The sequence below is a fragment of the Panthera onca genome, chromosome E1 (assembly GCF_046562875.1).
Source record: "Panthera onca isolate mPanOnc1 chromosome E1, mPanOnc1 haplotype 2, whole genome shotgun sequence".
NCBI classification, from domain to species: Eukaryota; Metazoa; Chordata; class Mammalia; order Carnivora; family Felidae; genus Panthera; species Panthera onca.
The window spans coordinates 9,373,444-9,400,379 of NC_138352.1; the positions used below are offsets into that span (position 1 = coordinate 9,373,444).

General features: G+C 57.1%; 2 protein-coding genes across 2 annotated transcripts in view; both read left to right on the forward strand.

The window, feature by feature from the left end:
• Nucleotides 1-356: 356 nt before the first annotated feature.
• On the forward strand, nucleotides 357-5,185 carry RPL38 (ribosomal protein L38). Its single transcript, XM_060645521.3, has 5 exons — nucleotides 357-451; nucleotides 651-689; nucleotides 865-925; nucleotides 4,268-4,390; nucleotides 5,111-5,185. Exons 2-5 carry the CDS (start codon nucleotides 687-689, stop codon nucleotides 5,134-5,136), a joined length of 213 nt encoding a protein of 70 aa, XP_060501504.1. The 5' UTR covers nucleotides 357-451; nucleotides 651-686; the 3' UTR covers nucleotides 5,137-5,185.
• A 5,360-nt stretch (nucleotides 5,186-10,545) lies between these two features.
• The window catches only part of TTYH2 (tweety family member 2), a 38,143-nt gene continuing 21,752 nt past the window's right edge, over nucleotides 10,546-26,936 (forward strand). The window contains exons 1-3 of the mRNA XM_060645520.3: nucleotides 10,546-10,718; nucleotides 17,611-17,783; nucleotides 22,351-22,462. Of these exons, the coding sequence (XP_060501503.1) occupies nucleotides 10,590-10,718; nucleotides 17,611-17,783; nucleotides 22,351-22,462 (414 nt within the window). The 5' untranslated portion in view covers nucleotides 10,546-10,589. The remainder of the gene's footprint in view (nucleotides 10,719-17,610; nucleotides 17,784-22,350; nucleotides 22,463-26,936) is intronic.

Genomic DNA, 26,936 nt, shown 5'->3' on the forward strand with positions numbered 1-26,936 from the left:
CACAGACAAGGCGATCAGACAGAAATGTGAGAAACCCCTAGAAAGTTCTAAAATGCACATTAAGAGGATCCCTTTATTTAAACAGGAAAATCTCTGAGTAGATGCCCAACGCACAGATCGAATGAAAGTAGTAGATAATAAGTGTTCGGTCTTTCAACCGGATCTGAAAGAAAGCCTAACAAAGCCTGGGTGGGGGACTGGGGATGGGGAAGGTAAAGAGAGTGAAGGGAGGAGGGAGACGGCCCACTTTATTCCTCGATCTGCACTATTAATATGGGCCAGAAGGGGGCAGAGATGCTGCAACGGGAAGGACAAACGCCTAAGTAATTCTTGACCCTTTGCAGACACCGTACCCAGTTTCCTTCGGGGGAGGGTTTAACTGCCAGGAAACGGAAGTCTCACTCTTTTCCGTCCTCCCTTCTTGCCGCTCGCCGCGAGTGTCTCTTGGGCGGTAAGTGGGGCTCTGGCGGGTAATCCGGGGTAATCCACGACCGGGGGAGAGCTGAGGAACCCGGGTGTGGATCGAGGGTGCGGGGGAGGAGGATGGAGTGCGACGGGGTCGGCATTTCGGGGTGGGGGTGGGGGAGAGGAGCGGGGGGTCGTCGCGCCTCCCCGCGCCCCGTTGACGCTAACGCTTGTCTTCTCCGCAGCTGCCTGCCGCGCGCTCGCCTGCGCCCCTCGTAACCATGGTGAGTACGGCCCCTGCCGGGACCTTCCCGGGGAGGCGGCGGGGCCCCCGGGGCGGGAGGGCGGGCGGGGGCGCCTGAGCAGGGGTCTCCGATCCCCGCCAGGGACTGGTGGCGATGGTTAAGTCATAGCCAGAAAAAGCGTGTCTGTGCAGCTCATTGCCCGTTTGTGTTGCAGCCTCGCAAGATTGAAGAAATCAAGGATTTTCTGCTCACGGCCAGGCGAAAGGATGCCAAGTGTAAGTGGTCTCCCTGACCGGGCGCGAGGAGCGAGCGGTGGCGGGCGGGCGCGCGGGGCGGCCCCTACCCCGAGCGCCGTCCCCCGGCGTGTCCCCGGGGAGGCTGTTCCCGCGAGTGCCCGGCCGCCGGGGAGCGGCGGTTCTGGCGTGCTTCCCGGAAGGAAGACCTCGTTGGGCAGCGCGTTCCCTGCTCTGCCTGATGGTGAAAGCTTTCAGAGCCGTGCTTAGTTCAGAACAAGGTGTGCGTTCCGAGCAGAAGCCTTGCTGGGTGGAGGTCGGGAAAGGCGGGTCTCCGGACCCTGACTCCAGCGCGGCACTTTGGGCTGGGGGCCCGCGGCGGTCAGGGTCCTGGCCCCGCGCCCAGGGAACCGCACGAAATCGTCGGACTTGGTTTCCCGGCGTGTAAATCAGGGAAAGGAAGCGGTGCGTCCGAAAGCTACAACAGCAAGCTTCGGATTGGTGAGGTCGCGGCCCCGGTGCCCAGTTCTCGGCGTTCGCACCACGCGTGGGAGGGAGTTCCGTTCTCGCTTTGTTGTCGCCGCGGGAGGTTTGGGGGCTTGTGCTTAACGCCGGGTAGATGTTGAGTTCGTACCTTGGAGGGAGGGTGCTTTATATTTAGAGCGAGCGAAGGAGAGAGAGAATCTTAAGCAGGCTCCACGCTGAGCACAGAGCCCAACTCGGGGCTCGATCTCATGACCCTGGGATCATGACTTGAGCCTTTGGTGGCCGCTCAGGAGCCCCCTTGGGGTTTTTTATTTTTGGGGGGGTTTGTTTGTTTGTTAGCCCAGAGTCGTCCTCTTCCTGCTACATCAAATACTCCTTAAAGCTTCCTTTTCCACTCAGACGTGTCATTAAGAGAACATGAGATGCCCTGAACATGGCCTGGCGTCCTGACCTATTGACGTGGTTCAGGACCTGGTTGTCCTGTCTGGTGCTCTGTCCTTGGAGGGATGAAAGTGCACGTGGGCTCACAGGGTTGGGGGAGGGGGGTCCCATCTGTGTCCTTGTTGCCTTTGCACCTCTGGTACTTCTTGAGATGGTGGCCGTCTGTGGGAACAAGTAGCATCTGGTAGGGATGTCTGTCCGGTGGTTCTGGGGACCGCAGGTGACCGCGTGTTGTGTTGTGTACTGTCGTGCTTAGAGAGGTTGTCTTGACAGTTTCGTTCGGACCAGGGGTGGTCACACTGCCTGCCTGAGTCACATCCCAGCTCTGTCGGTAAGTGGCCGTCCTCAGCAGAGTAGACACAGCACCCCCCTTTCCTTCAGTTGAAGATGGGACAATAGCATCTGTCCCATGGGATTGGTGCAAGGATCACATCAGAGGGTCCTTTAGAGACCTCAGTATGTTGAAGAAACGGCCCCAAATCTGTCAGATTGGTTTGCGTTTTAATTTGGGAGCGTGGTTTTCCTGTGGCCTGTGAGGTCAGGGTTGCTCCCCTGCAGACATAATAGGGTGTTCAGTGTCGGTTCAGTAAATTTTTTAAAAACTGAATTTATAAATATGTGTAATATAAAGCTTATTTTTACTTTCTAAAGGTTATTTAGTTACTTGGAGAGCAAGCTTACGCACGAGTGGGGGCGGGGCAGAGAGAGACGATCCCAAGCAGGCTCTGAGCTGTCTGTGCAGAGCCTGATGCAGGGCTTGATGTCAAGAACCGTGAGATCATGGCCTGAGCCCAAATCAAGAGTCAGACACTCAACCGAACGAGCCAGCCAGGCGCTCCCATAAAGCCTGCTTTTAAGTGTGCAGTTCGTTGGCCCAGAGAATGTGCTCGCTTCATCTTCAGAACTCTTGATCTTGTAAGACTGAAACTACGCTCCTGAAACAGTAACTCCCCGTCCTCTCCCTCCAGTCGCCGGCAGCCACCATTCTGCCTGCTTCGTGGAGTGGTGCTTGTCCTCTTGTGACTGGCTTGCTTCGTGTAGCGTAGGGTCTTCGTGGCTCATCCACGTCGTCGCGTTTGTCAGAATTGCCTTTTTAAGGCTGAATACTCGTCGTACGGACGTGCCCCGTTTGGTTTCTTCGTCCGTCAGTGGGCATTCGGTGTCTCCTCTGGTTGTTTTGAATGCTGTTGCCTTGGACACTGGCATAAAGTCTCCTGTTTCTGCTCTTGGTCCTTCGGGGTGCAGGACCGTGCCCAGAACGGAACTACCGCACGCTCTGATAATGAGTAAACGTCTCTTCTTTAAGAGATCCACGGGTCTTCCCCGCAAACGTTGAGCCTGATGTGTAGACATAACAGCAGCTGCTAGGGGCAGTGCGGTGCCTTCGCTTTAACGGGAACATTAAGGTAGCAAAATAGGTTGGTTTGAATGAATACCCAGTTTTCTGGATTTACTAAAACATAAGCTGAGGCGGCCCCTGCCTTGGGCGGGCTGAAGGGCTTCTTCCTGTGCCATGTCTGTCTTCTCCGGCAGTTACTGGCAGAGACGGAGTTATGGGTTGTGAGTCCGAGTTAATCTTGCGCTGCTTCTGCGGGGGCTGAGTGCTTGTGTCAGGTCAGGTACGGGGCTGAGACGCCAGAGCCCTGTGCATTCCCCAGCCAGCGGATTCTTGATTGATACTGATCATCCGCTGATACGATAATAATGAATTCTGGGGAGAGTCTGGGCTGTTTCTAAAGTTACGGTGGGGAGTTTTGATGGGCACGTGAAATGGCCGTAACATACGGGGAAGCGAGTGGCCTCCAGAGCAGACCACACCATCCACAGACCACAAAACTTTGACCTTGCAGCGCTGAGTTTGAGTTACACCTGGGACTCTGTTGTCTGTGCTGTGGTCCTGGGAGAGAATTTGGCAGTAGGAAAGAGGCCGGAAAAGGAGTTTCATGAATTTAAGAAAAGCTTTAGCATATAACTCACTGTGTAGGTGATGGGATCCTGAAGCAAGCCGTTCCCATTGGCCCAGGGGATGTCCTCTCTGGAAGGGAACTGAAGGGAAATGTAGTGGTTTTTGTTTTGAGAGAGAAAGAGAGAGCGCTCCTGGGTACAAGAGGGAGGGACAGAATCCCAAGCAGCCTCCCCGCTTAGTGCAGAGCCCACAGGGTTCAATCTCGTGAACCTGAGATCATGAGAGTCAGAGTCAAGAGCTGGGACGCTTAACCGGCTGAGCCACCCAGGCGCCGGGAAATACAGGTTTCTGACAACTTACTAAATACTGAAGTCTTAGAGGACCTCTTGTTTTCTCTTTCAGCAGAGGCACGGTACAGGGAGGAGAGCACAGCCCTGTCCGTGGTTGCAGTCCAGAGTGCCCCTTTCTGCATAAATACAAAGCAGGTGCGCTGCCTGACATCTCTTTTCTGTGACACAGTTTTTAATTGCTCATTCTGGTCTGTTTGGTAGCCGTCAAGATCAAGAAAAATAAGGATAATGTGAAGTTTAAAGTCCGATGCAGCAGGTACCTTTACACTTTGGTCATCACAGACAAAGAGAAGGCAGAGAAACTGAAGCAGTCCCTGCCCCCAGGTGAGTGAGTTTGGAATCAGAAATGTGGAAGGTGCACGTGTCTCCATCTTGTTCCTTGAGTTGTCCCCAGATTTAGGAAGGTGCACGTGTGGCTTGTCCTAAGTATCTGCTTTTGCTGTTGGTCGTGCAAGGAGTGAATAGTCGTGGTCCCCAGCGTCCATCCCATACCAGGAATCGTTTCCTTGGCCAGAGGGCAGTTTGTTTCGTTCCCGTTCGTGCTTTGCTAATGCAGTGTGGGGCACTCGTCCGTTCTCCCCACAGCCCTGCAAGGTGGCTACTTTACTGTACCAGCGGTGCAGGTCGGGAAACTAAATGCTATAGGCTGTGAGCATAGGTTGGACGGGGCCCTTCCTGATGGTGGGAGGACCGAGGGCCATGGGGGACACGGCCCGGAGCACAGTGCTCCCAGAGTCTGCCTCTTGACCGTGAGAAGTTAACCGATAGGGCCTGGCTTTGTAAGCACCTCTTGAGACTTGTTCATGGAGGCTGTGAGAAGAGGAGTGTGTTTTGTTTATTATTACTATTACTATTATTATTATTATTATTATTATTACCATCGTCGTCAAACACTATTATTTTAAGCAAAACCACCTCAGTATGCTTAATTTCTGAGTTTTGTTAACCCTCTTTAGTTTTAAGTACAAAATCCAGACAAGCAAGAGTAACTCAAAATACAGTGTATGTTTTGGGTGGCTCACTTCTGTATCTCTTTTCTCCTAGGTTTGGCAGTAAAGGAGCTGAAATGAACCCGGCACACTGATTGGAACTGTATTAAAGTTTTAAAAATTCCTAAAACGTCCTTTGTCTTTGAGGGCAGGAAGGGAAATGTTACTTGGTCACGGCTTGGTGGGAACAGGCGGGGGGGTCCCGGTTGCTACCTACTTGGTGTCCCTCATCTTTGGTCGTGATCCCAGTGGATGAATAGAACCATCCTCTTTTTAGCCTAAGTTTGAAAATAAATAGATGGAAATAGACGGAAGAGCCAGATATTTGTGGAAGTAAGCCAGCGTGCCCTCGTGGGATTTAGAAGTCATTTAGGTAAAGTGAGCTTCCTGATAACGAAAATGGTAGTTACAAGGTGGAGTTGATTGGCCCGTCTTAGAAGTGCGGAGCCCGCCCATCTTCCCAGCAGGGCTGCGTTCAGATCCACTGCGTGCTGTGGAAGGTCTCCCTCGACGCAGGGTAGGCATGAGGCTTTTCATCAGACTGAAACACTTGTTTCCTAAGTGCTCCCGCTCAGGGTAAAGAGCGGAAGGGAAGAACGTTGCGGGGTGTAATGAGATCGTTGCCGCGAACAGAGGAATGTTAGTCTACGAAATGGGCCAAGCTTTCCAGGGAAGAGGGAACAGGAAACAAGATCCTGGGACTGAAAGACAGTCTGATAAACCCAGTTGATGGTTAGGGGGGAGGAGCCGGGGTTCCTGCCGCAGAGATCTGACCCTGGGCCTTACGGCAGTGGGGTGCACGTCGAGTTCACAGGGGTGGGGGGGTGTGAATGGGGCCCACTGCTCAGGCCCGTAAGGGTATTCCCAGCGTGAGCAGTGCAGGCCCCAGCCAGCCTAGGCTCCTTGGGGATTAAATCCCAAGTTCTACCACTTGCCAATTAGCGTGATCTTGAGAAATCACCTCACTGAGCACCGTGTGCTGGTAACCAGTCCCGGGGAACTGCAAACCTGTCTGCTCACTGCACCTTGATCTCACAGTCACCGTGGACAAGTCCAGCAGGGATAGGACCGTGCTTTCAGAGAAGAGACCGGAAGATGGCTTTGACAGGCGGTGGCGGTGTCCCGTGGTCAGCAGGTGTCTCCCTGTGCCGCTGCAGGGCAGTGAGCCTCCGAGGATCCCCTCCCCTCTCAGGACAGTGGGGTTGGGCAGGTGCTGTAGGATGCACATATTTCAAGCAGAAAAAACATTGAGGCCGACCAGCAAAGTGCCTCCACACGAGGTCCCTGGTACAAGTTGTGTGGGCTCCCGTGTGCAAGGCCCATGCAGGGCTGGGTGGGGTTTGCTAGACCGCCTTTCCCAGCGTTGCCTGAGTTTCCATATCGTTAAGGCAAATAACTATTGACCCTTCCGGGGTTTATTGTAAGGGGAAAGGAGCGAATAGTAAAAGGTTTTGGAACCCTATCTGGCACCTGGCCATTTTGAGATGAATGAGGGCCATATCAGGATAGGCCACAAGGTGGCGACACGCTACAGCAAATGAGCGGTCTCCAGTGCCTAGTGTCTCGAGCTGGTTGACAAGATCAAATCCATTCCCAAGCAGCTAAGTGCCTGAATTCATTAGTTGATTTTTTTTTCCTTTTCCCTATAGAAATTCTAAAGCCATAAGGGAGTTATTGAGTCTAGTCATGAGCGGCACAGGTTTCTTCCAGGAGGGGTCCACAGGCGCTCGGTGATCATTGACCAACCCAGAATGGAGCACCTTCCGTGGCTTCCAGTCTTCTCCATTCTTCGGGGGTTCGAGATTCCCAGGAAGAGGGCGGGCTTGCCACTTGGGCTCCTTTTGTCCCAGCACATTGTCCAGAGACCAGCCCCAGCTCCTAGGAGACAAGCCCCGTGGGCATTTGTCTGGCCTCGGAGTCTAGAGGAGACACCCTTTCCTGCCGTGGATCTCTGCGCTGGCTTTTGCCTCAGCCATTTGGGGCACTTTTTCTAAACTCGCCATGATGGCCGAGGCCAACTGCAGAGATGATTATTCGGCTGGTTTGAGGCCTAGGTGTGTTCCAAGCCCTCGGGTGGCCAGGGTCACCCGCTGCGTCGCTGAGGTCAGCTTGTAGGCTCGGGTGAGCCCATTCGTGTTGCACAGCAGGTGAACGGCCAGGTGCGGGCCACGGCTGCCGGTTTGGAATGGGCGCGGGGGCTGTTCTCACGTCAACTCCATGAAGAGTTCCTGTTCCTCTTCTGCTGTTTTGCTTCACAGGCTGGCCTGCCTAGGTCAGCAGGCCCCTGGAGAAGCAGCTAGAACGATGGCAGTTGATCACTGTCTAGCTGGGTGCAGACTGGCCCAGCAGGTTTGGGTGTTCCACGCTGCACCCAAGTGGCTGCAGGGATGGCCCTGAGGGCGGAGCTTTTGTGGTCTGTCAGGTGTGTGCAGGCCCGCCCCTTGCCCCGCCCCCTCCCTCTCTGGGGCCCAAGCCTCTGCTCTGGCACGACGGTCCTGTACCGGGTTCAAGGTCAATTCCCCCAAAGTAGGAGGGGCCACCTCCCAGAAGGCAGACCCCTCCCACTTGAGGTCTCTGGCTTCTCCCCTAAAGCACTAAGAGTTCGCTGCTGTGATCTGATCTTCTGGAGAAATGCCAAATCCTCAAGCCTCCAAGGTGTTCCGGAGGCAGGGTCAGCAGCTAGAGCCTTCTGTGCTATTGGCCGAGAGGAATGGGAGGGCAACCATGCACGTGGCACCGGGAGGAGTGAGTTCCAAGGCCACATCCTCTTGTCTGCACCTGCCCTGGGCCCTGGGAAATCGCTCCAAGTACATTTTCCTCTGCAAGCAGCTGTGGCCACGTCAGAGACCAGAATCCATGTGTGAAATGGCCCTTGCGTATCTCTCCCCATCTTTTTTTTTTTTTTTAAATAAAGGTATTTATTATTATTTTTTTAATGTTTATTTTTGAGACAGAGACAGAGCATGAACGGGGGAGGGGCAGAGAGAGGGAGAAACAGAGAAACAGAATCTGAAGCAGGCTCCAGGCTCTGAGCTGCCAGCACAGAGCCCGACGCGGGGCTCGAGCTCATGGACTGTGAGATCATGACCTGAGCTGAAGTCGGATGCTCAACCGACTGAGCCACCCAGGTGCCCCTAAAGGTATTTATTTTAAAGTAAAGCTTATTGAGGTGTAATTTACAGTGAAATTCACTTTTTTAGTGTGCAAGTCTATGAATTTTGACAAACGTTTATAGTGGCATAACCATCACTGCAATCCATATTTCCATCACCTAGAAACGTTCCCTCTTACCCACTCTCCCGCCCTGGTGCGGCAATCAGCCCTGATCTGTTCTCTGTCCCTGCAGTTCCCTAGTCTCTCCTTGCCACCCACCCCCCTCAGAGGACTCTGGGATTGTCCCCTTCCACACCCTTACACCGGATATTGGCTCAGAACCCTCCCCCAGGACACCCCAAGTTAACAAGTCCCCCCTTCCCAACACCAGACTCTTGAGAGCAATGATCACTGAGTGGGGTGAAGGCCACCTCTCCTCCCCTAGTAAACTTGAGACCCCATGCAGAGAGGAACACGGGTGTTTCATCCATCACCGTATCCGCTAGAACAGAGAAGGGGCTCAAAGTTTGTTAAATTCATGAAAACCCCTATGAGAAAGGCGTGGTCCGCGGCCTCCTGTGGCCCCCTGGGCGCGTTCTCTTTGGGCATGCGTAGATGAGATGGCCACAGCCAGGCTCCGGGGACCATCCCCTGACTACAGATCCGCAAGCCCTCTCTGGCCCCTGGCCCTTTGATAGGGGTCATGGCAGGGACGTCGGTGGTCCACCAACCTCTAGCAGCCATGCTTTCAGGGCACCCAGCTCCCCAGCCAGAAACTCAGGAGTCTCTCGAGTCCCCTTCTTCACCCCTGTCTCTGGCCCCCTTACGACCACCCACAAGACCGTGTCCCAGCCCAACCCGTCCGTAACTCCTCCACTCCCACTGAAACCCCGGCGGCCCTCCACCCTGACCTCATCCTCGCCTCAAGCCTCACCTCTCCTCCCCCGCCCCTGGCGTCCTGCGGTCACACCACACTGTTTGCAGTTCCAGAACCGACCTTCTCACACCTGGCCCTCTGTGAGTGCTCAGCATTCTCAGGGCCAGGCGACCACGAGAGGCTTCACCGGATCTCCGACTACCACCAACCCCGTCTGTGTCTGCTGACTCTGCTCCCCTTTGCTTTCCCCCGCAGCCCCCTCTAAGACGGCGGTCTGCAGATTTCTGTGTGCGCCATTAGCAGCCACACCCTGGAGTGCAGTGCCCTCGGCCAAGGGTTTCCATCGGCCCTGTTCAGTGCCTGTGGTGCATGGCACATAGTAGGTGCTCAGTAAATACATGCTGTTGACGGTCTTGTGTCCTCCCGCCCCCTCTCCCCCCCCAGATGTCCAGCCCTTCCCTCCCTCCTGGTCAGCTCGAGGATCCCTTCCTCCAGGACCTCCTTCCGCCTGCCCCAAAGAATCAAGCTGCTCTTCCCAGGCCCCAGTGTTTCCAAAGCCGCATCAAGTCAGTTGTTTGGGCAGATGGCTGGGGGCTCCCAGGACAGAGCCACATCTCAGTCCGCGTGGTTTACGAAACCGATGCTCCATAAATGACGGGGAGTGAATTTAGAACTAGTGACCCAGGGGCAGACTGTTGTTACCCGAGGCCCCAGTCTGTCAGCTTACTTAACTCTCCTCTGGAAGCTCTAGGAATGGCTGTCTTGACTCTCGGGCCGGGACGCACTGCTCGCAGTACTCCCTGACGCTGCACATCCTGGTTTGATAATAAGTGATGAGAACCCAGGGACCTGGAGACTGCTGTTAAGAAACAGGAGCGGTGGGGCGCCTGGGTGGCTCAGTCGGTTAAGCGGCCCACTTCGGCTCAGGTCATGATCTGCGGTCCCTGGGTTCCAGCCCCGCGTCGGGCTCTGTGCTGACAGCTCGGAGCCTGGAGCCTGTTTCCGATTCTGTGTCTCCCTCTCTCTGACCCTCCCCTGTTCATGCTCTGTCTCTCTCTGTCTCAAAAATAAATAAATGTTAAAAAAAAAAGTTTAAAAAAATAATAATAATAAATAAATAAATAAAAAGAAACAGGAGCGGGGCGCCCGGGTGGCTCTGTCGGTTGAGCGTGGGACTCTTGATTTCAGTTCAGGTCATGATTGTAGAGTGTGTGCTAGCAGCTTGGAGCCTGCTTGGGATTCTCTCTCTCCCCCTCTCTGTCTCCCCCCGCCCCCCTCCAAATAAATAAATTTAAAAAATCAACAGGAGTGCTTGGGTGATGTTTTCACTTCTCCTTCCACCTCTTTGGCCCTCGGGGCCAGGACAGAATCCACAGAAGGAAAAGGCTGCTGACTGCAGGGCCGACCCCCTGCAGCCCGAGGGCGCGCCCAGGGCGAGGGTCGAGCCCGGGAAGAGCTAGGCGGGGCGGGGCCTGCACTGGGGCGGGGCCGGGGCGGGGCCGGGGCGGGGCGTCCCGGGCCGGGTAGCGGCGGCCGCAGCAGGCGGGCGCACTCGGGTCGAGCCATGCTGGCCGCGCGCGTGGAGTACGTCGCGCCCTGGTGGGTGGCGTGGCTGCACAGCGTCCCGCACCTGGGCCTGCGCCTGCAGCCGGTGGACAGCACATTCAACCCCCGAGATGAGAGTTACCGGGAGGTGAGTTCGCGCCGCCGGGACCCGGGTCACGGCCGGCGCCCCAAGCCCCCGCGGCACCCCTTCCCCCTCCCGGCCCGCCGCGCTCCATACGCCTCTCCGACCCGCCCCCAGTCTCCCCCCGCAGCCTCGTCACCCCTCTCCCTTTCTCCCCCGGGACGCTTGGCCACGGCCTTCCCGTCTGGGAACCTCGTGGGCCGGGGAAACTGGAAAGATGGGAGTTATGCCCGGGATGGGATACGGGGAGGAAGGGCGCGGCGGCTGCGCGCGGGGGAAGGGGCCGAGCGCGGGGGAGCGGGTATTTGTGGCGGTACCCCGGCAGCTCCTGAGCGAGCTCCGGGGATGCCAGAGGCGCCTCGGGCTTTTCTTCCGTCTGCGGTTCCAAGACGGGCGCTCTCTTTCCGGGTGTGTGTGGCCTGGGAGAAGTTTGGGCAGAAACTGGTCTCCCCGAGCTCAGCTCCGCAGCGCCCCTCCCTCCCCAGCCCTGCCTGCGGGGCGGGAGTCGCTGCCGACACCTCTGCCTGGGCCCCTCTTGGACGTTTGCAGGGCTGGGGGAGGCGGCTGAGTGGGCAGCTGGGGGTGATTTACCCCCAAGGCCCTGGATTTCTGGGGTCTTGGCTTCGTGGCCGGCCACTCCCCTCATCCTCTCATTCTGCCCTTTCTCCGCTCGGCCGGCCCTCCCCTCTGCCGTTTCTGTACTGCCCTAGGGGGAGGGGCTCCCCAGACCTCCAGGCCCTGGCGGAGCTGCACATTTCTCCCAGCCTTCTGGGTCTGGCCAAGGCCGCCCCGGCCTCCCGTGGCCCAGCTGAGTCAATTCACTGTTGGGTCAAAGATTCCGGCTGAAAAGCCCAGGACGGGACCCGTCTTGGGACTTTGACCCCTGGTGGCCTTTGCCTGCAGAGTGTCAGGTTCTCAGGCGTGATCTGCCAGTGTGGGGCAGGTCGGGGCAGAGCGGGGCCTCTGCTGGGTCTAGAGAGGCTGAGCGGGAGGCTGAGCCTGGAGTCAGCTGTTCGCCTGTTCCCCCACCAGGCCTTTCTCCTGCAGGGCCCCGGGGATCCTGATCTGGCAGGGTGTGCAGTGCCCCGGTGGTGACGGGAGTCTAATAATAACCCCTAGTGTCCCTGTCGCCCTCAGGCCCCGGGCACCTGGGGCCTGCCCTTCCAGAAAGAGGAGGCTATCAGGACCCCTTCCTGCTAAGACAGTTGGGCGGGTTAGCCAGGCTCCCTCCTAATATGTGTTTGCCCCTCCCTCTCCCGGAGCCCAGCCTGTGGAAGTCAGCCTTCCCTGAGAATGTGGCCGCCTGGGGATAGCTCCAGGGAATCTTCCGCTCCCAATGAATGCATGAAAAGAGGCGGATATGATTTCTGAGACAGCTGTGTTGTTGGGTGTGTGTGTGTGTGTGTGTGTGTGTGTGTGTTCGTTGCTGTGTCCCAAATCCTGCTCCCAGATCCTGCACCCAGGGTCTCCAACCATAATTTTATTCTCTTCACGGAAAGAAATCTAAACTGGCTGGGACAAGAAGCCCTGGGGGCAGGGGTAGGGTACTCTCCCTCCCCCTCCCCCACTACGACCCCATAGACAGCGCCTGTCCAGCCAGCATCTGTGGCTGGCAGGGCCTGAACCTCCCCGACCCCACCGAGTCCCATGGGCAGGTGGCCGCTGAGCCAGCGGGACCCACTCACAGCCCCCTGCCCCTCTTGTCCCAGGGTTTAGACCCTGGCACACCGAACTGGGCATCAAATGACTCCCAGTGATGAGCGGCCCTCCTGGCCCTTCTCCTGAGGGCACCGAGTGCGATGTGGGTGTGAGGGGCCAGGATGGGAAGTGTGGTTTGGGGTGTTATTTTAGGTGGCTCATACTTGGCTGAGTTCCTCAGTTGTCTGACCATGGGTCTCTCCTGGAAGTCCCTTTCCTCCCAAGTGCCAGGTCAGTTAACACCACGAATCGGGCACCTTCTGCTGTCAGTCATCGGAGTGCTCCACAAACTAGATTGGGGCCAGGGCTGTGCTGGGCGTGGGGTCACGTGATTGCCAAGGCCGCCAGGGCTTCTGGGTGTCAGGCTACCGCAGCTGAGTAGGTGGGGCTGGGGCTCTGCCATCCAGCTGTCTGGGTTGGAATCCCAGTTTTATCACTTACCATGTTTCATAGCAGGTGTCTGTCCGTCTCTGAGCCTCCCTTCCCTCATCTGCAAGTACCGAATGAGACGTTGCATGAGACACACTTAGTACATAGAGGGACGTAGTGGGACCCAGTGATACAAATCATTAGATGGGCTGGGGGCTCAGTAATGTGTCCAAGGGCAATACTTCTCTCGGGCGACAGAGCACTGCATCCGGCTGTGTCTCTTTTCCAGAACAAGAAACTTGGGTTCCTTCCTTCAGCTGTGCCTTCACCACCCCACCCCCACCCCCCCAGTGCAGGGAGACCAGATGAATTGTCTTAGTAAAGTTCCAGATGCCGTGCAAATGTTCGCGGTGGCCACGGTCAACGTGCAAGAGCCACACGTGTGCTTCCTGTTCCACCTTTCCTTTCCCTGCTTCTGTAGACCGGGTGTCCTTTCCAGATGTGCATGGTGAGGTGGAGGAGAGGTTTTCAACTTTTTGCATTTAGACGGAGAGGTTTGCAACGTTTTGCATTTAGACGTGGATTTCCACGTGTTAGTTTTGGATGGTGCTTCAGTTCCTAGGCTCCCCAGAGAGTCCCAAGTGTGTGACCTCAGGCCAGGGGTGGGGACAGCGTGGGGGCCGGACCCAGAACTACAGGGCTCCCCCCACCCCCTTCCTTGGGGGCAGCTCTCAGGAGGAAAGGCCCGGCTGGGAGCCGGGGAGCCAAAGTTGGAATGAGGAAGCCCCATTCATTCAGTCTGAACACTGAGTCATGGTCATGGGACGATCACGCTGCGCCCCCCTCCCCTGCTGGTGGTGGGGGGGCTTAACCCTTCCCTCCAGTGCTGCAGCTCCCCTCCCTCTGGCCTCACCCTCCGCCCCCGGGGCTCGCTCACTTTCTAGCTGTCTCCTGACCTCTTGGGGTGAGGGGGACCCAGGCTGTCGCCCCTTCCCCTGCCTCGTGCAGAAGCCCCTCGTGGTCCGCTTTCCCAGAGTACAGATCAGTCAGTGCCGCCCCACCTTGGGTCCTGGGTTCGTGCTCTGGGTTTCTCATCACAGAGTGACAAACCAGAACTAATTGAAGTCACTTTGATGGGGGGAGAGGCGGGAGCCCCGAGCCCTGATGTGGAGCTGCTGTGGGCTGGTGTTGGGCAGAGTGGGGAGGTGGGAGCTGCCGGGCACTGTGCAGGTGGGACTGATGTGGGAAACTACTTTCCAGGCTCTGTGAGAGCAGGGGACTTGTGAGCAGAGCTCCCAGGTCCCTTTGGAAGGGAGGTTTGCTCTCCCCCACCCCCACTGCCACCGCACATAGGGACTTGCAGTGTTAATTAGGGGCAGGAACATAATTGTCTCTCCCAGGGTGGCAGGTGACACCCAGGCGGCTGTGGGGTTCTGCTGGTTAGGCTTCCGCTCCTTCCTCCAGCTCCTCCTTCCTCCTCTTCCCCCTTCCCCAACTTCCTCCTTTCCTTCCCTGCCCTCCCCGCCGTCGCACCCTATCCCCCCAGCACCCAGAGAGACGTCTGGAGGTGAACTGCTAACCAAAGGGCCCCCCTGCATTTGGGTTTCCCAGGCCTGGCCTCTCCCCAGGCTGGGCTGCATCACCGGGAACCCACTTGAGGCAGCTGCCCAGCTTGGGAGGCGCTGCTCCCGGAACTTGGCTCACAGGGGGCAGGGGGCTCTGAGAGCATGACCTAGGGGAGCCAGCACACAGACTAAGGGCAGCAGCTGGCTGTGGTTTGCGGAGACTGACATGGCACCAGCCCATGTCTAGACTACCGCTTAGAGGTCCTCCCTTGCTGGGTGGGGACGCATGGCAGAGTGGTGGCTTTGCCTGTGTAGGGAGAGGTTGGGAAGGGGGCCGGCCAGGAGGCCAGCTAGAAGTCAAGGGTAACTGGGAGGAGGACTGGATGTGAACCGCTCTCTGAGGTATACAAAAGGTCTGTCGGGGTTCAGGTTGCTTTTTTTTTTCCCCCGTTAGGAACAACTTAAAGGAAAGTGCACACTCTTAAGTGTGCACCTCAATACGTGTGTGTGATACCATCCTGAGAGAATATTCCCACCTCCCCAGGGCTCCCTCACACTCCTTCCCAGTCCATACCCTCCCAAAGGGAATTACTGTTCCCACCTGTCACTATAGATAGGTACGCTTCTCTAGGGCGCCTGGGTGGCTCAGTTGGTTGAGCATCTGACTCTTGATTCTGGCTCAGGTCATGACCCCAGGGTCGCGGGACCGAGCCCCGGGCTGAGTGTGGAGCCTGCTTGAGATTCTCCCTCTCCTTCTCCCAGCCCCCGCCCTTCCCTCTCTCTCCCTCTGCCGTTTCCCTGCTTGCTCACACACAGGCACATGCCCTTTTTCTCTCTCTAAAAAAATAATAATAATAATAAAAGCATAGGTGGGTTTCTTCGACGTTGAACTTTATGTCTGCCGTTTTGCCTGGCCTGTCTCCCCCACCACTGTGCCCGTGAGATCGCCGTTCGGCCGTGTGTGTAGCTGCAGCTTTCTTCCCATGGCCGCGTAGTATTCCAGTGTATGACTATAGCACATCGCACATGTATCTGTTTTCTTGTTGGTGGACGTTTGCATTGTTTCCGCCCTTGGGCTGTTACCACTGCGGTGAACGCTCATGTCCGTATCCTGTGGGGACACAGGCCCTCCTTTCTGTAAAGCAAATATCCTGGAGCGGAATTGCTGGGTTGTGGGCGTATGCTCATTGTGCAGTGGTTTGCAGATTGGTCAGGGGATCCCTGGGTTTTAGCAGAGGGGCCTCGGGGGCCTGCAAGAGGGTGGCCAGGACAAAGCGTGGCTTTTCGGTCCACTCCTCAGTGAGAAGAGGCCCTGAATAGCGGGGCTCCGCTAAGCAAGCATGTTTGAAGCAAACGTTAAGCTGCTGGAAGAGGTTTGAGAAAAGTCTGTCGGCGCTCATCAGTGCTCCCAGACTTGAGCGGGATACAGATCTCCTGGGACCATCCCTAGATGCTGTTCTGACTCACTAGGGTGCAGAACGAGGCTTGAGACCCTGCATTTCTAACAAGATTCTGCATTCTAAGAGAGGCCCATGTTGAGCGGGTCAGTGAACTTCACTTTGAGTAGTGAGCCCCTAACATCCAGTCTTCCTTGGCCCCCTTCACCTTGGCCCGGGGCTGCAGGACCCTCTAGTGAGGACAAATGGGCTGGGGGCAGGAAGGGGGCCGCTCCTTTCTACTGTCTCACCTGGGTGGGGGCCTCCCGGATCAGTCACAGGACAGGCAGTGCCCGGCCACACCTTGAGGACTGCAGGGACCCTTCTGCAGGGGTGATGTGTTCAGACCCACTGGGCCTTCCCAGCTGCCTGCAGGTGGGCTTACCGTCCACGCTGCTGAGGGAGGGAGGCGAGCCGAGAGGCGAGTTCCTGCAACAGCAGTGATGTATTTTTCCCAGGTGGAGGTGAAACCACACTACGCCCTCCACCATCCCCATTCCCAAATGAGCCATTGCCCCTGCCCACTTCTGGACTGTCCCCACCACGCTGGCCGTTTGTCCCTAGGCTCAGAAGCCTGCAGGTGCAGGCGACGGGCTGAGCAGGTGGAATCAGGGTCCCCAAGACCTCACAGGGCCAAGCAGCCAAGCAGAGAAAGACAGGGCGGACCCAGCAGGTGCCTCACTTCTCTGAGCCCCCGCTCCCCTCCCCCCTCGCCCCGCCGAAAATGGCCCCCAGCCTGAGGACAGCAGAGCCCAGCCTCTGTGTTTCAGGGTTGTCTCCTATGGGTACATGGCCCTGCTCAAGTCTGGTCTCCCACCTTAGACCAGGAGGTCCTGGGCTCCCAGCCCAACAGTCCCAGCCCGGACTAGAGGGCAGGGGACTCCAGACCAGGAACCCCCCTCCCCCCCGCCCCGGGGGCACGTGGGGAGCAGGGTGAGGCTGTCAGCTCAGGAGCCTGACTTACAGCCAGGTCTGGCCCTGGCTGGCGGCCACCAATCCTGGGGCCATCTGGTGTCCATCTGGCTGAAGCAAGAGACTGGAGGGCAAGGAGGGGAGTGCCTCCGGGCCGCCTGACAGACGGCAGCTCTCTTTGCAGGACCCCAAGGAGCTCGGCTGGCCTGAGACGGGCTTCAGAATCTTGGGCTTTCCTGCTGCCCTTGGCACCTGGCGGACATCTATCCCTTTACGGATTTAGTGAAAGGGACCCCCTGGGTGCATGTTCTGACCTCTCTCCTCCCCCTCCAGCACAGCCCTGGCTTCTGGTTTCTCTGGAGGGACCCCAGCATCTAGAACAAGGCTCAGAGGAAGCAGATATACCAGACGTCCCTTCCTGGCCCTGGCCCAGGTTCCGCTTGGCTTCTGAGACATCCTGCCCAAGCCCTGTGTCCTCCAGGAGACCACGGCCCTCGGACCCCCGGGGATGTCCCCCTCCTTGTCTGTCCCCCAGCCACGCAGCTCAGCACCCGCAGCCCCCACTGCCAGCTGGCGGTTCCTGCCTTGTCTCTTGGACATCTCAGGGCTGCTCATCAGGCAGGGCTTGGTCCCTATCTCCATGCAGGTGCATAAGCCACCAACCTCAGCCCAGCTCCTTCTCCCTCACATCCGCCCCCGCACCCCCCCGCCCAACCCCGGTGCCAGGCCCCGTGTGGACAGGGCGAGACCCTCAACTGTGGGAGGAGGGAGGAAGGGCAGAGGAGAGGATGGGTGACCGACCACGTGCAGTCACGGCTCCTACACTCACAGCCCGAGTGGGAGCTCAGGGCCCTGGGGCAGGGCGCCTTCCGGACCTGCCCTGGGACCAAGTGCTGACCCCAGGCATCTCCCCTATAGTCACTGATGTTCCTGGGGCTGGTGGCCGCCGTCTGCCTGGGCCTGAACCTCATCTTCCTCGCGGCGTACGTGGTCTGTGCATGCTGCTGCAGGCGGGACGAGGCCATACAGACCAAGCGGCGCAACTCCTGCTGTGTCACCTGGACGGCGGTGGTGGCCGGCCTCGTCTGCTGGTGAGTGTCCCTGTGTGCACTGGGTGCTGCCTTGCAGACCATGTACCCTCTCCCTCCACCACCAGCCCCTCACCAAACCCCAAGGGGTTCGTCCGCTGTCTGGCCACATCCTCCCGACCGAGTTCCGGGTACCTTGATGGCAGAACCCTTCACAGGGTGAAGGCGTTTCTTGCGAAGCAGAGGGAATTGGATTCGTGGGGTGGTGATGGGGGTCTGCCTAGTGCGCCTCTGTCCTGGTGCAGTCCTGTGCGGCCTGGCCGGGCACGTGCCTGCCGCCATCGGCAGCTCCTGGAGCAGTTTGCCAGACGGCATTCCCGGACGGAGGGGGTGTCTGCTGTTTGCATCGCAGTACCCTCCCGGCTGGTCTGCGAGCTCAGAGAAAATTTGGCTGCAGTCTCCATCAATTCCATCTTCTCAAGAGATCAATAGCTCTTAGTGCCTTCAGACGGCGCATGAGGGTTTCCAACTCCGTGCCAGAGCCCGCACCCCCCGGGCAGTGTCCACACACACGCTGGGTCTGTTTTCGGGAGTTGCTTGTATGTTTCTTGTTTTCGTATCTACAGAGGTTTTTCCAAAAGCCTCGGATCCACCCTGAGATGCTCCTGGGGGTGGTCACCCTCAAGGCGTAGAGACCCTCATTGCCAAGTGTCCGTTGTATCCAAAAACCACAGTGGGACTTAGCTGTCTGCCTCAGCGGCAGGATGAGAGGCGGGCGGGACGCAGTGATCCTGGGCCATTAGCCTCACTTCTCTACTGTGGTCTCTTCTCCATTAGAACATGGTCACGTCCCGTCCCGCCTGCAGCGTAAGGGTCCTCCAAGCCAAGGAAGGAAGGAACTGGAAGCAGGGTAGCAATGATCCCAACATTCTGAGCACTAGGGCTGGTGGGGGGGTGGGGGGGAGAGCAGGGAACGTGCAGCCGGGTCCTAAATCATAAACTGCCTGAGTCAGGAGTTCAAAGACGAGTCTGACGCCCAGCAGAGAGGAGCTCCCACAAAGTAACCAGAATAAAGGCCGCCTGCTGGAGGGGGGCAGGAGACAGTGAAGGAAACTGTAGTGCTTACCACACAGCGAGCCCTCTCTGGGAACTCAGAGTAAAAAAAAAACAAAAAAACCTCTACAAATGACAGAAGAATACTTTGGAACAGTGAGAATGACTTTACGAGGGTCAATCCCAATAAGCAATAATTACCAGCTGTTTAAGGAAAACTCAGAACAGAAATGTGACGTGACTCATCCTTCAAAATTCTACATGCTATTTGCACCAGGCAAGAGCGAGCCGGCGGTGAGCACAGGCTCTAATTCTGCCTTCTGTGGCTCCTGGTCCACTGGGAGAGGCAGAGAATTACACACTTGTTTACAATTACAAACTAAATTACGAACTGAGAAGTAAGTTCGGAGGAAAGGAACAAGCGTCAAGTTGGATGGCCGACTCGAGTCGGGCATTGCTGGATGATGGACGCCAAGATCCATAGGGTGACCAGGCAAAAGTGGGGGGCAAGGTAGGAGGAGGTACTTCCAGCCAGAAGGAAGAGGAGTGCGTGCAAAGGCCCTGTGGCAGGAGGGAGCACAGGACATTTAAGGAACTGGAAGAAGCCAGTGAGGCTAGAGCAGAGAGAGCAGATGACGGGGCTGGGGTGGGGGTGCTACGGGGATCTTGGGGAACAGCGGTAAGTAGAGTGGCTGACAGTCACCTTCACTGGGGTTGTGCTCAGATTGGAAGGAACGGAGGGGTAGAGTCAGGGGGGGTGGGGAGTAGAAAAAGCGGGAGTAGCGGGGTACAAGGTGAGGTTGGGGGGATTGGGGGGAGATGTTGTGTTGAGCTCTGACAGTAAGGATCCTGGAGAAGAGAGGAGATTCAATCCATAGAAGAAAGTACCAGCAGCAGGTTCCCAAAACATCAAGAGGGGTATGAGGAGAGCTCCTTGTGTTTTTCTGTTTGGGAGACAGTAATTTTATAGCTGGGAAAAATAGGCAGGGCCATCACTGCATTTATTCTGTCTCTTTCCTCGAGCAGAATGGTCTACGTGGCCCAGGCAGGACCCATGACACCCAGCGGGAGCTGGGAGGCCCTCGTTGAACAGCCAGGGCCATTTCTGGTCTTGAAGACCAGGTGCCCTCCTGGGCCAGCTCCGATAAATCCGGACTAGGAGAAGGCAGAGAAGTAGAATACCTCCAATCCCCAAAACAGCAAGAGATGGAAAGGTGTTGGCTTCAGGCCAAATCCCCAGAAAACACTAGATCATGACGCAGGTGACTAAAGGAGAAAGTTAGAAACGCAAGGGGCAAACAAAAGGTGTTTTCCGAGCATAATAAAAATTAAAAAAAAAATTTTTTTTTAATGTTTATTTATTTTTTGAGAGATACAGACAGAGCCCAAGGGGAGGGGCAGAGAGAGGGAGACACAGAATCGGAAGCAGGCTCCAGGCTCTGAGCCATCAGCACAGAGCCCGATGCGGGGGCTTGAACTTACGAACCGTAAGATCGTGACCTGAGCCGAAGTCGGACGCTGAACCGACTGAGCCCCCCAGGCGCCCCTAAGTGCAGTGAACTGGAATGAAAGCTGGTTGAACATGCGGTTGAATGAACAGAACACACAGCGGGACAGCAAACCGTGGCCAGCGTGTGTGTGTGTGTGTGTGTGTGTGTGTGTGTGTGTGTGTGTGTGTTTGTGTGTGACTCAGAGGAAGCGGTAGGGACTTCGCTGTCAAATAAATGCACGTGCTCAGAGCACACTGACACGGTGGGCGCAGGGTGGGTGCCCCTTACCTGCACTTCTAACAGGCGCTCCAGGTGATTCTGTCCTGTGGTCCACGAGCCACTTTCCGAGAAATACTGAGCTCGTGGCTGAGCCCGCCCCGGGAGGAGGTTTCTGTGAAGTCTCCCTAGATCCTTCCTCTTTAAGGAGAAAAGAAAACACGTAAGTGCATGCCCATGTGCATTCATCTCCCGCCCCCCCAGAGGTAGTGTTTGTTCTGGGTGAGATCTCGGAGGCTGCACAGTGAACCCCCAGTGGCTCAGGTCGGACGAAGTCCGGCACATGATGTAGGCGAGATGTGAGATGATGTGTCCCGGCTGGAATGTTGGATCAAAACCAACTAGATGCGGTTTCACAAGGACAGATTGAAAGTTCTGCTTTTGCTTGAAACAAAACGAAAATCAGAGCGGCACTACAGGCAGGAGGGGAGAGCAGGCTTGATCCGGTGGGGGGGGTCGTAGGCCGCGGGGTCGGCAGTGGGGAGAGGGGGGCTGCCGGGGCTTAGCCCCCCGGGTGCTCGGAACCGAGCGGACACCTGGCCGTGGGTGCCTCACCCACAGGCCGTGGTTAGGAGCGCCGGTGACCGGTTGGAGGGGTTGAACCTGGTGGACAGTGATGATGTGGGCCGGGGTCTGGAGGGCACGTGTCTGACCTGGAGAGCAGGAGGGAAGAGGTGACACGACACGGAGCCACATTCTGATGCCCGAGGGGCGTCTTGCAGAATTGGAGGCTTTTTCCGGGCCGCCCCCCAGGACGGTCGAGAACCAGCGGGTGCACGTCGTGAGGATGTGGGCCGCAGCTCCATGTCAGAAGGAACTTTCTACCAGCTGGAAGGTTTCAGTATGGCAGGCGGCCCCATGGGTGCTGTGGGGAAGCAGGGGAAAAGGGTAGAGGATGGTGGGAGGGAGGCCCAGCTCCTGGAGGTTTCAGGAGAGACCTCAGGGGTCCCCCGAGCCTCCCTATGACAGTCACCTGGGGAGCAGCAGAATCCCTAGGGCCAGGCCAGCAACCTTCCCCGCTTTGGAGCTGCCAGATTGAAGACAGCAGTAGTATTCTCTGCCTAAAGGAAATGTACTGTAGAGCTGGTCAGCCAGGCCAGGGGCAAGGTGGCCGTGAACCTTCACCCCCACCTCCCTCACCTGCCGGAACTCCCTCCCCTCCCTCCCTGGGGAGGAAAGAGCTCCTTACTCAAAAAGGAGCGGCTGTTCACAGCAGCTGTGTTCGTAATCACCAAAACTTGGATGCAGCCAAGGTACCCTTGCGTAGGTGAATGGGTAAACCCAGACACTGGACTGTCAGTCAGCACTAAAAAGAAATGAGCTATCAAGCCATGAAAAGACGTGGAGAAACCTTAAAAGCATAGCACTGCGTGAAAGGAGCCAGTCTGAAGCGGATGCAGCCTGTTTGATTCCAACCATATGACATTCCGGGAAAGGCAAAGCTGTGGAGACAGCGAAAAGATCAGGGTGGCCGGGGAGGGAGGGCGGGATAGGTGGAGCACAGATTTTTAGGGCAGCGAAACCGGTCCGTAGGATACCGTCACGGTGGATACGTGTCATACGTTTGTCCAAACCCACAGAACGTTCCAGACCCAGAGTGGTCCCTAGGGTAAGCCGTGGACGCTGGGTGATAATGACGTGTCCGTGCAGGTGTTCTCGATGGCACGGGGGATGTGGGAAATCTCTGTACCTCTGCTCGACTTTGCTGTGACTCAAAAACCGCTCTTAAAAATACTGTGCTTGAAAAAACAAAACAAAAAACTTTCTCTTCTGGGTGTCACCTCTGACTCTGCTTGGGGTCTCGCCTCTAGTGCCGCGGTGGGCGTTGGTTTCTATGGAAACAGCGAGACCAATGACGGGGTGTACCAGCTGATCTACTCCCTGGACAACGCGAACCACACCTTCTCGGGGATAGATGCACTGGTAAGGCTCACGGGCAGCACTGGCCGGGCTGGGCGCAGCCCGTGAGGTCAGCGTGCTCAGAACAAGGGCCCCAGTCACGGCCCGGCCAGCTTGGCTCGGGGGTTGGGGGTGGGGGGGTGGAGCGGACACCCCTTGGGGCTGCATTTGGTTCTGCTGGGAGTAAACAGGCAACTTCTGCTCTTCGGGCAGGGAGGGGTGGTGAGGACAAAAGGAGAAAGGCTGACCGGGTCCTGGGAGGACACGGAGATGGCCGTGGACTCCAATCCTCTTCACTTCCGGAGGGCTGACCACTTCCCCGTTTGTCCAAGGGGAGCCTGAACGTGGACAATCAGCCCCATGGTGTTTGATGTTCAGTTCAAATGCTCCGTACGGGGCACCGCGAGGTCCAGAAGATGTCAAGGTGTGAAACGCTTCAAAACCAAGTGAAGCACCCCGAGGGGTGGGAAGACGAGGTGTCCTCCGGGCTCTGGCGTCCAGCTGGGGCTCAGGGTGGAGGATGGGGTGGGCTGCCAGAGGAGGGGTTGGAATTTTAGGGCCACAGCCATTCTGCTGCGCCCCTGGCCTGAGTGAGAGGCCGAGCCACAGGATCAGGGTTTTCTCAAACACTGGCCTTGGCCCCCTGGCCTCCAAGTGCTTGTCACCTCTGCTGTAAGCAGCAGGTAGGTGTTTGGGCCGGTTTCCAGGGAGCCCCCGTGCCCCTAGGAGCCAGGCTCCGGTAGAAAACCAAAGGACAGTTTTCAGGGAAGCCAGTCCCTGGACATCCCCACTGCTCCCAGTCCCCTCTGGACCATGTCCCCTGCAGAGGGGTGACCTCAGCCAACAGCCAGGTCGTGTCTTTGGGCAGCCTCAGCCACAAAGTCCAGCCCCAGCCAGAGCATTTGGACATTGCCCTGGGACCCAATTCTGGAAGAGGGTTCGACCTCATTGCCCGCTCCTTCTCCCTAAGCTCCTCTAAGACCTTAATCCCTCAGCAGCCCTTGGCAGGGGGTGGGTGGTGCCCCTTAAAGAGACAGCACCCAGGAAGGCTGCTGGCGTGGCTCTGGCCTCAGAGAGAGCCCTTCTGGGGAGCTGAGGGTCATACGCCAGACCAGGACCCACCTGTCCTGCAGTGCCTGTCCATCTACCCCTTGCATCCACCAGAACCCATCCCTGGAAGACTGAGTCGTCCAGACATGGGGCAGAGGCAGCTCTGTGGGGCGAGGGTGGGCAGCTGGGATGTGGGGCTGAGGGCAGCCTTGAGGCCGCACACAGCTTGGCCAGCCCAGGGGCATGGGAGGGGTCCTCACTTTCTGGGCCCCCCACCCCACCTCTACCCTAGCGGGAAAGGGCCTCCATGGTTACTGCCTCTAGGCTCTGCCTCCCCCTCTGTCTCCACCCACAGCACCAGTTCCCCCTAGAGGAGGAACCCAGCCCCAAAAGGAGAGTCCCTTGCCCGGGGAAGCCCCAGAGAAATGACCTGCACTAGTTGACCAGTGCCCATCATAAGGAATGGCCCCTGTCTCCCCCCGCCGGGGACTGAGATCGAGAATCCCAGGGCCATCCTGATGGGAAAGGTTGAGTTCTTCCTGTCCTGTAAGGTGAGAATATACACACGAAAGGAACTGGGAACAAGCCCCTAGGCTGGCCCATCTGCCCCGAGGGCTGAGTCTCCAGGCCAGATTTAGACATTCCACAGTGAGCCCCACGTCTCCAAACTCCCCCATGTTCCCAAAGGGAAGGGTTCTGTGTGTCTCTGGACGTCAGCCCCTCTTCTATGCACCATGTCTAAAAGTTGAGGTCAGGAGCCCCAGGGTTTTGTGATGGTCCAGCCAGCTGGGAGCTGCCTCTATCCTGCGCAGGACCACCTCCTGCCTCCTCTGGGTGAGCCCACGGGGGGCCCTGTGGAAAGGCAGGGCTCTGGGCCCTTGCCAGGGCCTGTGAGGCTGGTTTGGGCCTCAAGGTAGGCACCCCACATACTGGGTCCCAAGGGTTGCAAGGGAAGCAGCAGCTTTTGGAGGGCTCCCCAGATCCAAGGGGTGAAGGCCTACATCAGGGAAATGGTGTTCAATAAGATAATGTTGATGAAAGTGCCCGGTAATCTACAAAGTCCCCCCAGATGGGGTGACTATGATAATGAGTGCCATTATTATAATTACTGTAATTATATATGTTCCTGTAATCACTGTGAAGGAGAGAGGAGGCTTTGGTGAGTGGGAGTAGGGAGGGCAGGACTCCAAGGACAGGTCAGGCAGCCAGAACTGGGCCAGAGCAAGATGAACCCTTCAGGGCTTTCCTGGATCAGAAGTCCCACCCCTGCACCCTTCCACTCTGAGGACCCCAGTGGGTGGGGGCCGCAGCTCAAGGCTCAGGCAGGCCTGGCAGGGTTCTGGGTCAGCCGCACATTTTGATTTGGGGGGTGGTCAGAAAGGGTCATTTGGGAGTGCCGGTCAGGGGTTTCCTCTCTCTCGTCCAGTGCCCCTCATCTACCTTCTCTCCTCCAGTGAAGGGAGCCTGAGCTACAGCGACTCACCCAGGGGACCAGGCACACCTCTGACCCCTCAGAGTCTCAGCTTAAAATAAGGGCCCCGTGAGCCTGGCCGATTCAGACTTAAGCCACCCGTTCCAGTGGCCAGTGTGGCCGCTCTGGGCTGTCTCCTTAGAGCCCCAGCAAGCCCATGGCAGCCGCTGGGTGAGGAATCCGGGGCACAGGGTTTGAAGCTAGTGTGTTTGGAACCAGAACCTGCACCCAGGTGTTCTGGTCTTAGCCCCTCCCTTCAGGATCTGAGACGGGGGGGGGGGGGGGGGGGTGGCTCGTGGCCACCTGCAGAGGCTGTACCCCTCTGCCCCCTGATGCGGCTGCCCTTCTAGAAAATCTCATTAAGCAGAGAAGCTTCCTCCCCTCTGGAGGTTTTCAAACTTGAGTGCCTGATAAACACAGAGTGCTGGGCCCTTCCCCAGAGTTTCTGATTTTGCAGGCCTGGCACAAGGCTGAGAATTTGCATCTGATCACCCAGCCGGTGCTTGGGCCAGGGACGACTGTTCTGTCATCTTGGGGTATACCTGCTTGCTTGCCCCAACCCCAGCCCAGCCCCGGGAGCTGAGCCATCTGTCCCCTGTTGTTCACAGAGCTTGTCACCGAGGTGGGGGAGAACTCTGTCCCAACTCTGAGACGTCCCTGGTCCCTGTCCCTTGGGAGCTCTCGTGTCACCCTCTGAGGCCGGGGGATGGAGGAGGAATGGAATGGAGTGGGGAATGGGGAGGGAGCAGGGCTGTAAGCAGATCAACGTTGTGGTTTTAATTTTTTTATTGTTGTTATCTTCGGGAGGACATCAGGAGGGAAGCGAGGGGCCTGGCAGATGTTTTCCCGGCTTTTGTCTTTTGCCAAGAAGAGATTTAAGAAATCAAGAAGTTAAAGCTACGGAGCTATGGAAGGAGAAAAAAAATCATCTTACAGAAAAAGTTTACAGATCATTTTTAGCAGCCCTTTGCTCTAAAGCCGGTTTTCTATCATGTAGGAATATAAAACACATCCTAATCTTGGCACTTAGTAATAGTGCCTTTTGGACAAAACACTTACACGCGGATCTTACTGAATTGAAACGGAAAGTTTATTAGGGTGATAGTTAGAGAGTCTGCTTGTATGTCTTTTTTTTCTTCCGTGTGAAGCTATAAACTGCCCAATCTAGACTACCTCTGCCGTCTGGTACCTCTTAGTCCTTACCCAACTTGTAAGAACGGAGAGCAAGCCGGAAAATGGAACAAGCCGCTGACGTTGAAAAACAAAACAAAGGGGAACAAAGAGGGCCATTCTCTTTTCTGGAACCCGAAGCTCATGGAGCAGCGCAGATGTGAAAAGCCACAAAGTTGCCCCACCGCTGGTGGCCAGGAGTGTTACCTAATGGGCCTGTCCTCTGGGAAGCTTCTGCCCCCTCTGCTGGCATTTTATCTTCCTTCCAGACCTGGGGGAGCTGAGGCGGCCCCAGGAGGATTAGCACACACTCTGCCCTCCAGCCGGTTCTGCTTGTTGGTTTGGCCAGCCAGTTTCCACGAGAGAGTTTTCCCCCTGACACTGGCACGCGGGCTCAGAGCAGGCTTGCGGGGGCGAGCTCGGGGTCCCCAGGCTGCGTCCCTGGGTCCAGCGGGAACCCTGAGTCTGGGCTGTTTGAGCCAGACCTATTTGTGCTTCTTGTTTGAAAGCCAAGGACAGTCAGTGCCATCGCCTTTCCCTCTGTGCCTTTGGAAAGAAAGCTGTTCCTGCAGGGTCCACTCAGCTCCGGGCCCTCGCGGCCCAGCCGAGAGAGGGAACCTGTCCGTCCACCTGGCTGGACGGCCGCAGCAGGGGCGGGTGTGTGAGCCCTCAGAGCGGGCCCCGATTTCCCCCTGTCACTTGGCCAGGCTCTTCGGAGGCAGGATCGGTCCGTCTGTGTCATTTCAAAGTGCTATTGTGTTCTGCCTTCATGCGGGCCCGGGACACCCGGGGAGCTGTTGCTGGGTC

Excerpts from the sequence above, each read along its gene's own strand:
- RPL38 (XM_060645521.3), top strand. Across the intron at positions 926-4,267 it reads CAGGCGAAAGGATGCCAAGT|CCGTCAAGATCAAGAAAAAT; the intron begins GTAAGTGGTCTC and ends TCTGTTTGGTAG. Across the intron at positions 4,391-5,110 it reads GAAGCAGTCCCTGCCCCCAG|GTTTGGCAGTAAAGGAGCTG; the intron begins GTGAGTGAGTTT and ends CTTTTCTCCTAG.